The sequence below is a fragment of the Uranotaenia lowii genome, chromosome 1 (assembly GCF_029784155.1).
Source record: "Uranotaenia lowii strain MFRU-FL chromosome 1, ASM2978415v1, whole genome shotgun sequence".
In the NCBI taxonomy this organism is placed as follows: domain Eukaryota; kingdom Metazoa; phylum Arthropoda; class Insecta; order Diptera; family Culicidae; genus Uranotaenia; species Uranotaenia lowii.
This window is the reverse complement of record NC_073691.1, coordinates 203,207,060-203,219,940: the sequence shown is the minus strand read 5'-3', so window position 1 is coordinate 203,219,940 and position 12,881 is coordinate 203,207,060. Positions and strand designations below refer to the sequence as shown.

Sequence of the window (12,881 nt, the reverse complement as noted above, 5' to 3'; positions counted from 1 at the left end):
CTGACAGTTAGTTCATTGAGCTTTCGGGCATCGATACACAGTCTTACAGTGCCGTCTGCTTTGTCGACGGGCACCAATCTTAACGACCAATCGCTGTACGATCTTTCTATGATCCCACATTCCAGCATCCTGTCCAACTCGTCATTGATTTGGACCTGTCGTTTCGGAGATACTGGAAAGGGATTTATGCGTACCGGTGGCTTACTTTTGGCTTCTTCCGTTAGTTCAATCCGGTGGGTTATCAATGGGGTGGCATCTAATTTGTCATCAACGGCTATTTTGAAGAGTCCCTTCACTTCTTCCAGCTCATTCTGTTGTTCGGATGAGAGTTGAAACACATCCTGTGAGCACTCAACTTCATCAACAGAGATTGGTAGAAGTGATGGTACGATTCCAAACGTGACCCAAAAATCGGCTCCTAAGATCAATTTTTGTTTCAAGGAAGGAATAACCAACAAATCTATCAATTTTGTTGAATCGTTGAAAGTCACAGGAGTGCTCACGTAACCTAAAACTTTTAAATATTGACCGTTGGCCGTTACAACTTCTAGATCGACTGGGAGGACTTTTAAACGACAGATTTGGATGAAATGTTCGGCGCCTTGGCCTAATATGCTTTTATTGGCCCCACTATCGAGGAGACCGATCAATGGTAAACCGAATATCGTCACTTTGGCAAACGGACGACTGTCATTTTCCAAATTAAGGATCAGTTCATTCACTTCAGGACCATCAGAATAAACGTAGTCGGTGGGGTTTACGATTTGGTACCCAGATTGGGCCAAATCTACGGTGGTGTCGGTTTTTTGTAAGGGATTTTGTAAAATTGGGGAAACTACTTGCCCTTTCAAGCAGTTGGTTGCAAGTTTTTTTCACAGTAAGGACAGTTATTTGTTTCGAAATTCATGAAACCGCAATTTCGACAGAATACGTGAGGGGGCTTCTTACAATCCTTGTAATGGTGACCTGGAAGCCTACAATTGTAGCACCTTCCTTCCGGCAACGGCAGATAGTTTGATAATAAAACTTCAAGACCATCAGGAGTGGAAATTTTTCTACGAGGGTGATCTAAGGAAGACTTCTCGGAGCCACGATATTGCTGCTTCGGTTTCTGAATTTCCTTCCAGGGTTCTGATTTAGAACTCCCATAGAAGTATCGTGACTTTTGGTTCGTTGTTTCTAGATTATCGCGAGTTTTCGGTTTCGCGCCGGTTCGAATTTCGTTCACTTGACTACGTACACGCGGACTTTCGTCGACAGCTTGGAATTTGTACCAGAACGTGGCATCCAACTGTCTACCAAACGTTTTAAGATCGGCCAAATTATCAATCTTCGATGCTATTGCGTAGCCGCGATAGTCAGAACGCATGTTCCTAAAAATGATCTGAAATTTCCGTTTTTCCGATACCGATTTCGTAAAGCCATTAAAGATTTTTTGCATTTCTATTAGGTAATTTTGGAATTTCTCCTTCGCACCCTGTTTCCTCGCGATCGCGCGCATTTCGCTTACATGATCGTGATCCGGTGACAAAAACTCATTTTTCATTTCGCGAACTAATTGTTTCCACGACGCGAATTCCTCGTTCTCGATACCGGACATGAACCAGGTTTTTGCCGGCCCACGAAAGAGATTGATTGCCGAACGGAACAGTTCTTGCTGGGACATATTTTCCGAATTCGCGGTAAATTCGATTTCCCGAATGAATCGCATTAGGCCTTGGCCATTATCTTTTCCGTCATACCATAAGTTCCAATCCGAGACTGGTCGGCCCCTACGCGGAGGAGGCATATCGTGACGTGACCTACGTTCGCGACGACGAGGAGTAGGAACACTAGAATCGGAATCCGATGGTAACACCCAATCTTCATCTGAGTCAGATCGTTGGAGGCGTGGTGGAACCCGATTACTCTTTTTCATTTTAATATGCTTCACGTAACGTTCTACTTCTTCCGAATCCGAAAGCCGTTCGCGATACGTTTCGGTAGATTTCAATTTTCGCGGCGGAAATCGCGGTTCATCTGGATTACGACCTACAGCTCCTTCTTCGCTACTTTCCTTCTCATTCCTATCGTCCGATCTACTACTATCTCGTGGAGACCGATGTCTCGTTTTTCTACGGGAGGATTTATTCTGCGACAAACTTAGATTGGACAACGATCTTGCAATGTTCACCAAAAGTTCCGACTGAACTTTCTGTAAGGTACCAATGGGAGAAAAGTGAGCCTGAAAATATCGGAGAATCAATGCCTGTAACTGATCCAGGTCTTTCAAATCTGGCTCTAGCTCCGCGACTTCCAGGGCTCTGGTGCACCTGTCAAAGTAGTGCGCCAATCTGGTTTTCAAAGTTTCTCGAATACCATCAAAATGAACCCTGTGCTCGAGAATATCAGCGATATTTTTCACTTCTGAATCGATAATGTGTATTTCTTCTTCCACAGTTTTATCCCAACGAGAATATTCAATGTCCGGGTTTGCTTCGTTCTGCTCTAGCTTGAGACGATCCTTCAGACGACGAAGTAATGCTGCTCTTGAATCCTTTTCGGCAAAAGGGACTGCTCTGATCGTCAATTCGTAAGCCATTTCTTTAATTGATAAATGGTGAGCCAAAAAATTAGCGTAAATACTTTTGATTTCAGAATCCATTTTATCTTTATTTAGCTTCTAAAAATATATGAAAATAAATGTAAATTAGAGAATTTCCACTTTCAACTTTATGATACTATCACGAAATTATAAATTTGAAACACAATTATCATTCAATCACAAAATAAATAAATAAACTTTTCACCACTATCATAAATATTTTAAACATTAATTAAATAAATAAACTGTACATATTAACTATTTACAAATCGTTTGGAGGACGATGAAAATACAATCGGGAACTGATTTTCGCCCCTCTCCGGGGGATGGGAAATGTAAACAAGTGATGATTTTTTTTTTATGTGGGCGCCAGAATGTAACTAGCCTTGACAGCTACACTCAGTGGGAGGTGGGTGGAGAGATTATGGGACTCAGGGTCGTATGCGAAATTCACCACTAAACACTTTCCCTGTGAGACGAATTTCTCATAACAGAAACTTCCAAACTCAGCGACCATGCATATCAGAGGTGGCGGAACGGGTGGGTACCTCTCATGCTACCACCCAGAGTCAGACGACGTTGATTTTCATAGAACTACGCAACCAGATACTGCAATGACCACCCCAGGGCAAAGATTTGTAACCTTTTCAGGTCCGAGAATCGCAGAAAAATTCAAAATAGTAAATAATTTACGGAGGTCTACAACTCACTTAACACGGTTAATTTGGGGGTAAATATAAACATATATGGTTTATTCTAGTTAGCCCTAACATGACATGCTACAATATGGGTACTTGCGGTATGTTTTAGCGGTGCTATGGTGCTTCGGTCGTTTTTGTTTCCCGCCACGACCATTGACGGAATCCGATGTTCGGGAACCACACCGCCACGTCCAGTGACAGTGGTGACTTGATGGTAGATTGCTGACTTCGGGGCAATGTCAATCGTGCTCAGCTCGTTGCTCGGCGGAAACACACCGCCACGTCCAATGACAATGGTGACACGATGCTGAATTCTTCGTTTCGAAGCAATTCCTCTCGTGCTCGTTGCTTAGCGGATGATTATCGGGTGTGACAGCACAATGTTTATGTAGGTGCTGACCAGCCGAATTGTAGGTTAGGTGCCAACTCGCCTTGTTCGGATGGAGTCTAGGCACGCTTTTAATCTTTCTGTCCGGAACTGTTGATTGCCTGGGGATAGAGGGGTTGTGGTTCCAACGAACCAGCAAAACACCGAAAAGAAAAAGGCCCGCTTGGACCTTCCCAAGGGTATTAGCATATTGTAGCATTGTAACAACTTGTCATTTGGTTTTAACATGTTTTGTACCCACACGTGGTTTTGATATTTTTAACAATACATAATACTTAATACATAATTTTACCTTTTTCTGTGTTTTACAATGTTTGTTTGTTTCCGTGTATTTTTAACACCAATATTTGTTTGTTACGATAGCTTTTAGTGCGATAAAAAGAACAAATAAATTATTTTAATATGTTGACTGTACAAAGCACATGTTTGTTCTTTTACTGTTTGTTTTCTTTTAACTATTACCGTTTTTTTTCGGCTTTTTACACAATTTTTAACTTTTTTCACCGTGTTTATTTTGTCGCACTTTATGTTCCCTGTGAAAAGTAGACTTTAAGTAAATTATTTTAACTTTTAAACAAATAACAAAATTTACTAGACAAACACTACTCGCGCACTACTTTTCCCTCAGGCGGTCACGAACAGAAAGGACAGGAAGCGGATCGCTAACAATGCGCTAAGTGGAATATTTTGTCCAACCAACACACTAACAACATTCTTTACAAATTAATTTAAGAGTGTGTTGCTTTTCTGGGTGGCCACACTTCCCCGCTCTGCTCTCCGAAATACACGGCGCCTCTGGAGAATCTCTGAGAGTTTCGTGAATGAGTGGCGAACTCACGGGCAGGGATGACAGCTGCGCCAATGATGGGCGACTGTTGTAGGGTTTACTGAATGGTACAGGGATATTCGGATTTTGTGGCGGAGTCACATACATATGAAGTAACAGATGGTTACAAGATCAACCCATAAATTAGATTTTCTTCAATCGAAATATCGTGGTTTTAAAGGTTAGGATTTTCTACTGTTACTTTTCCTCGAAACAATTAATTATTATTATTTATTTAAGTCAAACTATGTAGACTACAATTATGATTAAAAAACTGTTTACGAAAAGTTTCAGCAATTTGATCTCAAAGAAGGATTTGTAAATTCAAGTACTGTTTTGATGGGAGCAGATTTCCAAAAGTGCGAAACATGTGATAAAAGCCTTCAAAGCTGCCTCAAACGGAAATGTTTACGATAAGTCCGATGGTTTTATTGTATCGTTGCTGTTTCTACTTCAGGCAAGCTCTGTAGGGGCAAAGCAAATATCTATGAATAATTTATGTGCGATTGTGTGTGCCTCCCCGAAATGAGCCGTTTCTTCCGCTTTTTATTATTTTTTTTTTTATATTGCGATATGATGGTGAAGCCGTCTTAAAAACGCCTCTGCTAACTACTAACGTGTTGAGATAAGAAACAAACTATAACATCGTTCAATTGAATTAAGTCAGCTGACATACACTTGTTCTTTTTGAAAGAAATATTAGAGAGCTTAGTTCCGTTAAGAGCTGTCTGGAAGTGTTAGAAAATCATTTGAATTAAATTAAATTAAACGATTAAAATTCGGAGCTAGGTAAATTATTCAGACTTAAAAGAAATGATATAAGTGTTTAGAATTATACAGACAGTACCTAATTGGAATGGTTCGTGTAACGCAAACAAAAAGAAAATCAACTGTGACAATGATTTTGACATAAAAAAATTAAATGGCATCATAATCATTCTGAAAACGATTGTTGTGACGAACGGACGCGATGCAGAGAAGGAAAGTGTGAATTGGGAAAGGGCTTGATCGAATTTGTTTGCAAAAGTTTCAAAATATCATTGTTTCGTCTATTTGTGGTGTTGTGAACATTGTGTTTTGGAATGCGAATAAAAACAGGAGATAAGATGGAAACAGGCTGGATCACCACAAGACTATAAGAGTGTTACATTTAATTCTATGTTCAAAAATTTTGATACGATATTAGGAGCAAATACGCAAACAGTTAATTTTACCCATTTCCCATCAAATAATTAGGAGCGTACAAACAAGAAACACACCACTGTCGATGAAAACAAATATCAAAACACTGAGCAAAAACAACCGAAAGAACTCGGAATTCGGAAGGATTCCCAAGTAACCATAAGCACAAAAAACAAGCACTCTCTTTGCTCTAAAGTCTACTATAGAGCACAATTTTTTGCACTAATATAGCTCTGTGAGCAAGAGTTGGCGAAATTAAATGCAGTTATAGTGCTGAAAAAATAAGCACTAATAAACACGCAGAAAAATTTATTTTAGAAACAATAAGATTTCGAACAAAAATAATAAAATTTTTGGTTGGGAAAAAGCACAAATATATTTTTGGCCACATTGAATAAAAGTGTCGATTTGATTTGAACTTATCGTTTGATTGAAAACGAAATACCCCCTTTTTGAAAATGATCCACCATACTTGTCGAAATAATAATAATTTTGGGTAAAACACACAAAATTTTTTTAGCTTAAAATCAAAAAATAGGAGGGGTTAAAAATTAACAATATTTTATGATTTGAATTAATTTTTGTTGCAATTCAAAGGAAAGCTAAATTGTTATTGATTTTCGGATTTATTGAATTTATGCTTCATTTTTGGTTTTATACTTCATTTATTCACATTTTAATGCCTTTATTCTTTGGGAATTGTCTTCGTGTTCCCCCTTAGCACATTTTGAAAAACTCATCACCACTAATCGCTGGCTTCGGGAATAATTAACCCACTGCTGGACGAAAGTAGGGAGCATCGCACGTTAGTCGCGACTTCGATCTGTTCCTTAAAAATTAAAAAAATCAAAATTAGTACCTCACCCAAACTTTAGTTTATTATACAAACCTTTTTGCTGCATGTTGGGACAAATCCGATGAAGAGGTCCGGCCGCACCGACGAATGAGAATTGTTGCTCGGCAGCTGCTCAAAATGTTTCGGCTGCTGCTGCTCGCTGCTCAGAATAGAAATTTGTTTTTTTCCCGCAAATTTTTCTTTTTTTTTCTTTTGTTTTTTTATTTCCAGACCTACTACACGTTTATTTAAATTAGTCGATTTTTGGTTTCAAATTAAACCAAATTTCATTTGTAAGTAATAAAAAAGGAGTGTGTAAAAATTACAAAATTTTATTATTATTTCCGATCGATTTTTTTGTGAAAGCTATCAAAAAATCTGCATTGAAAATGTAAAATAAATTAACAAAACGTTTTGTTGAAACCAACCCCCTTTCTTTTTCTGCGTGAAGCATTATTCAATTCTGATATAGGGCTTCAAGAACTGTCAGATGCTCATTTGATACATCAAGCACGATATTGGTCTCTACATTTTCTTTTGATGCTTGATGGGAAAAAATCATTCAAGGTTCTTGGATTATGCAAAAGAAAAAATCAAAAATAAATACAATCTTCCATTTCCCCTTAGTCAGCCCTTTATCATTTCGAAGGCACTTTTTTCTCAGGGAGGATGGTCATTTGTTTCATTCCATATTTATGTTTCCGATGACTGCAAACTTTTCCTGGTGACCGGATCGGGAATCGAACTCACAACCTCAATCTGCTTAAGATTTCTCTGCGCCTCTTCTCATTGACCTATCGTGAATCTTACAAAATCATGCGCAATTAGGGCTATTTAAATCGATTTTTATGCTGGCGCTTCAAATCTGCATTCGATTTGCACTAAATCAGAATTAATGAAAAAATAACATAAAACTGGCAACTTCTAGAAAAAGATCATTGAATCTGGCATCTCTTGAATAAATTGTTTGCTTCAACGTAAAAAATCTGGACTTTTACATTTTTATCCTGCGGATTGACGGAAATTTGAATAGAAAAACGAGAAATCTGGAAAAACAATCGTAAGTACGAATTTCATTATGGTTTCTTTCGAAATGCATAATATTGTTGTCTTAAGTTTCTATTTTCGCCAACCTTCATTGTCATGAAAACGATAAAAAATCATAAATGCTGTTAGAACCATTAAAAATATAATTTTGAGTTTTAATGATATAAATTAAATACATTCAATTTTTTTTAGTTTAACGGAAAGACTTAATTTTATTTTCAGCTCAATGATGGGACCTAAAAGGTTGAAAACGGAAGCGTTTGACCTGGAACTGCAAATTGACGCATCGACTCAAACATCCACCAAAACTGTAGACATTGAAGCGGATTTGGAAGCGGTCAACCAAAAAGTTGATCAACTTTTTGAAGCAAATAGAAATGACAAAGAAAATCTAAAGCGATGCATTTCACTGCTATGTCAAGTCAATGCGAAGATTGATATTTTGGCCGCAAATGTGTTAGACAATTCTAACCATGATAATGTTGGAGTTAATTTTAAAATCTTCGATCCTGTCAATTCGCTTGATTCACTAGAAGAACTGGAAACCAACGCACGAGATATGGAATTTGTTGAAAAAACGGTTAAAACCCTTGGCAGACTACATGGTAAGGACAAATTTATTGGCGAAGGAGGGACTGTTTGCCTTGGCCTAGTAGATCTTTTTTTCGAACGCAGTTTTCTCGTAGACTGCTCGTGGACAGGAATTCGCAGAGGTCAACGAGGAGGACTTGTTTCAAATAAAATAGCGTTCCAGAAATATGATAATATTATGCAATTGTTTTTCCAAGTGGTGCTTTTTTCCGATAAGAATTTTACATTTAATGAATGTATTAAATTTCTGCACCGGTGCCTTCGAAATGCGAAACAGCGATCAACGCAGTGGAAAGGATTACGAGCATCGGTTGCTCGCAACAAGAAAAATCCACGCCTTAATATCGCTGAAGATGGACTCGAGGATCCAAGGTACGAATCATCAGAAGCTGATGACCCGGTTGATGAGGAATATGCAGGACAAAGTCTCGAAGTGGAGTTCCTGGACACAGAATAACTTTGTTGATGTTTTTTTTATACTTCAATGCGAATCTAAATAAAATTAAAGTCAAATAAGATGCTTTTAGTTATTTTTATTAAAAAATCATTAATAAGAAAATTTCAATCATTGAGAACATTTGGGTAGAGTATGCAATAGAGGTGTAAATGTGGTTCTCTTATCAACGGTAACTGCCACTAACTTACAAAATACTGATTCATAACAATAAAGTTTTTCTTCTTCAAACCTCGATACATTATATGATTTGTACGTCCTTATTATTTTCGAACACATTGGCGTTTCGAAAAGATACGTGTATTCAGCAAGCTTCGATCCAACTATACCTATCTTACACACTAAGTTTGCAATTATTCCGCTCGGGATATTGATTCTTCGAATCACAGGGGGCTGGCTTCATTTTCACGAAATTCGTATGAAAACCCACCCGAATCTCGCGATATTTCATTTTCCCTGCGACTTTGAATGACATTCCTACGAGTCCACAGGAACTTCAAAAAACGTCATTGATTCAGGACAGTGTTTTCCTGAATCACGTTAGACGCATTTCTTTGTCAAATCTCCTTTCTCTTTTTCACCAGTGCAGTAAATTTAACCGCCAAAAATGTTTAACGTTCTATCCTTTTTTGCGGTTGCCGGTTGTCGGTTGATTTTATTCGGTGTTCGGTATTTGCGCAGAGTAGTGGAGAAAGTGCATGACTGGAGGCTGATTCGGGCACAAGATACCTTTACCCCGATGTGGCTCGTGGACGGAGGATTCAGCTCGCCTCAGTTGACATGGCCCCGAAGCGCAAAGATTCGAAATCCAATTCCGCAGAGGCATCGGTAATTATTACTGCGTCTAATGTTTTATTAAAAATAACAAAAAATGTTTTTTTTTGTTTTATTTACAGAGAAACTGCTTTGTTTGTGTGCTGTGAATTAATCGAATTATGAAAATGTGTTTTCTATTTGGTAAGAAAGTGATTTTTTTCAACATTGTTTGTAATAAATAAATGATAATAAAATTAAATAGTTGTTCAATTGTGTTTCTTTTTTTAACAGTAATTGAAAATAAATTAAAAAATAAAAATAATAAGGGGAAAGGATGACAGCATTCACTACAAATCACAGGAGAAATTCGTTTCGAGCTAGCAGGAATTTTGCAAAACTCCCTGCAAATTACAGGAAAATACCGTTTTGAGCCTACAGGTGCATTTGACAGTTGTTTTCCTGAGCTGTTTTTCTGTCCTGAAATCGTCCTGTAATTTCAGCTGTTGAAAATACAGAACGAAATCGTCCCGACCACAGGAGAAAAGATTAAGTGTGTAGATGCATTTTTAAAAGCGATTATGGACTGATCATCCGTCAAAAACCATTGATCCTCGAACCTGTTGCGTAATGTAAAACCGGTTGCTAATTTGACTCGTTCGTAGTATACTGATTTTGCATCGAAACAACTAAGCATCGGATACTGCTCTTGAGAAATTTTTGAAGAAGATTTTAAAGAATTTCGCTCTGATAGTCGATTTATAATTTGATTTAAAGGCAGCTTCCCAGATCGTACCATTTGTTTGATTTTGTACAAGTAATTTTCAAAAGGATATGAGGAAATCGAGGGAAGTGATCCAAACCTTTTAACTTCTTCAACGACGTGTACTAAATTATGCAAATTGCTAGTTATTGACCCAAAAAATGACTCATAATTGATTATGAATTTTTCGAACATCGTTTGAGCTACACCTAACAGATCGTGGTAGTTATCACTTGAACAAATTGTAGTTGCACAAAATAAACAAAGGAAGTTTTCAAAGTGATCTGAATCTAACGATTGATCCAACAGACTAATTCCAACATAATGCAGAAATGTGGCACATTCAGTTGCCTTCCAGTGAGACAAACTCTCTATGCTGCGAACTGCACGATGTATTTCGATTGGTAGTCTGATACAATTGAGCTTCGATGATATCATGCTTTTTTCGTAGGAATTCCATCTTTTTCCATTATTACCAACCGTGTAATTTTTAAGCAGTTTTTTCATTACCCCTAAATGCAAAAGGTGTAACGAATCAGCCACGATGAAATCTTCGATCATATCAATAGGCAATTTTAAAATTGGTGAGGAGATTTTTACTGTTTGATTGCTTCCTGCTATTCGTTTCTTTTGGTAATGCTCTTCGTACAATCCATCTCGGAAATCCTTATCTGTGCGTTGTGGTGCAAATGTTTGGGGGAAAACATTGGTTCTCATGGAAGTGGAATATTCACCGATGGTACAACATTTCAAGCATCCATACTTTGAATTGAAGTTGACAACACCTGTAAACAAAGACTCATTAATTTTTTTGTCAAAAATGAATGATGATTTGAATATTATTTTTGACCAAACCTTTAACAAACGCACGAGCAGGAGAATCGCAAATAAAAGCTCGAATCCGAACCTCTAAGAGGAAATTGTTGATGATGATTCCGTTTTTCAAAATTTGAACCGCCTCTTCAACAAAAGGTTCTAAAAACTCTTCTATATTGCCAGGTTTTGTTTTCCCTTCGTAAATTCCTATGACCATAGGTGAAATTTCCGGATGATGGGCAACATTAAACAGAATTGGCCATACTTGCTCTGTTCCATTGTTATATAAGGGTAATCCATCGATATTGACATTGATGTCTATAGTTCGATTTTTGTTCAAATTGCCGAATGATGATTGCAAACAAACTCCTGAAATTGAAATCAGTTTTATAAACTATATTTTAAATACTATTATTTCTTACCTATTCCGTTATGCCAGTACTTTCCTCCTTGAATATCATAAATATCGGCTTCAAATCTGGTCGTCGAGAGAAGTTTTCGTGGATCTTTTGGAATGGAAAAGTCTTGAGAGTTGAGCCTGGTTAGCAGTGGCTTCAGAGTTCGATGCGGGACATTGTACTCGATACTCCAGTTCCGAAGAAATTCGACCAAAGTGTCAGAGCAAGTGGAGTCTTCATCCTCGCTTGATTCACCATCGTCCGGGCTGTAATAATCGCTTTCTTCTTCAAGCCGGTTCTCTTCCATTCGAAAAAGTTCTTCAGTGTTCACTTCACATATTTTTGAAGAGTCTTCGTGGAATGCAGGCAGCAGCAATCTATCTTCCGAACTATCCGTTTCCGTTGGTTTCTTGACAAGACGATTTTTACGGCCACACAATTTGCCCGATTTTATCCGGATTGTGGATCTAATTTTGAATTTTTTTGTATCGGTATCACCATTTTTATACTTATTTAGCAGTCTCCGATAGGATCCACTTTTCAAAATTTTTTTCCAATTACCGCGATTCATTTGGATTGAAAGAAAATATACAAATTTAAAACCGAGACCGACCGATCAAATCGACGAAAATGTAAACAAAACAATTTTTTTCTATCAAACTCTACACGCAAAAATCGATTTACTTATTTATTCACGCTAATTTTTTTTTGCATGATATTAGCTTCTTATAATGCTGATACAGTTCTGTGAAGTTGTTCATTTTCCACTTTAGTGCATTGAAGTATTTGATATGCTTATAAAGAGCGAAGGGGCATTTGATTTGCAGATATAGAGCTACAAAGCATAACGTATGCTGATGTATAGCTTTGTGGCCTTCAGTTTGCTAATTTAGTGCTATACAAATGCAAAGCTTTAGTGCTTATGGTTACTTGGGTTGTCAACCAGACATCGGATTGAAAACTAAACCGTTTGAGCGCAAGTTGGCCACAAGAGAGACGCCAGTGAATTTTCATTCGTGGGAAAATTTTAACTTTTGCGGTTGGCTCGACTGACCGACAGTCGTCACTAGTTCCGGGACAGTCAAGAAGCTCGCCAGCGAAAATTATTGCGAGCAGTTTTAAGTGCCGAAAACACAAATCGGGATCGACGTTTCGCGAAGTGGAGTGTTCACCGCGGCCTCAAAAAAACTCGGCACGAAAGGAAATTCCTATTGGACGCTGTCCAAAGTAGCTATCAGGTGCACAAGCAAAATTTTTTTCCCCCACGGGAAAAACGTGCGAGTGAAGCATCGAAAGGCACAGGTGAGAAACAAACCAGAATCTGTGATCCAAATCTGCTACAACCGGCACAATTTTAAATTGCAGAAGCGCACGCCTAGGCCAGAAGGAATTGTCGGTCGGACGGAAGAAGTTGCAAGAGGCAAAGGTAAGCGACAATTTAGAACCGGGAAATTTGTTCTAAAGCACACCAATTCCAGGTCGCTCGTGTACACATTTCGATCACGGCCAAAGCAAATCCCACTGGGAGAAAATCTGCGCAAGG

General features: G+C 38.1%; 1 protein-coding gene across 1 annotated transcript; it reads right to left on the bottom strand.

Annotated features, from left to right (window-relative positions):
* Window positions 1-9,741: 9,741 nt before the first annotated feature.
* On the bottom strand, window positions 9,742-11,749 carry LOC129738304 (uncharacterized). The gene is made up of 4 exons (XM_055729489.1): window positions 11,363-11,749; window positions 10,980-11,309; window positions 9,982-10,909; window positions 9,742-9,796 (listed from the first exon to the last, which is right to left on the bottom strand). The coding sequence occupies exons 1-4, from the start codon at window positions 11,643-11,645 to the stop codon at window positions 9,742-9,744; spliced, it is 1,596 nt and encodes a 531-aa protein (XP_055585464.1). The 5' UTR covers window positions 11,646-11,749.
* Window positions 11,750-12,881: the final 1,132 nt, after the last annotated feature.

Bases quoted from the DNA above. Each gene is read 5' to 3' on its own strand.
- LOC129738304 (XM_055729489.1), bottom strand. From the start codon at position 11,645: ATGGAAGAGAACCGGCTTGAAGAAGAAAGCGATTATTACAGCCCGGAC. The intron at 10,910-10,979 runs GTTTGGTCAAAA...CTTTGTTTACAG, and splicing joins TGCTCGTGCGTTTGTTAAAG to GTGTTGTCAACTTCAATTCA. The intron at 9,797-9,981 runs GTTCGAGGATCA...ATGCACCTGTAG, and splicing joins GGTTTTACATTACGCAACAG to GCTCAAAACGGTATTTTCCT.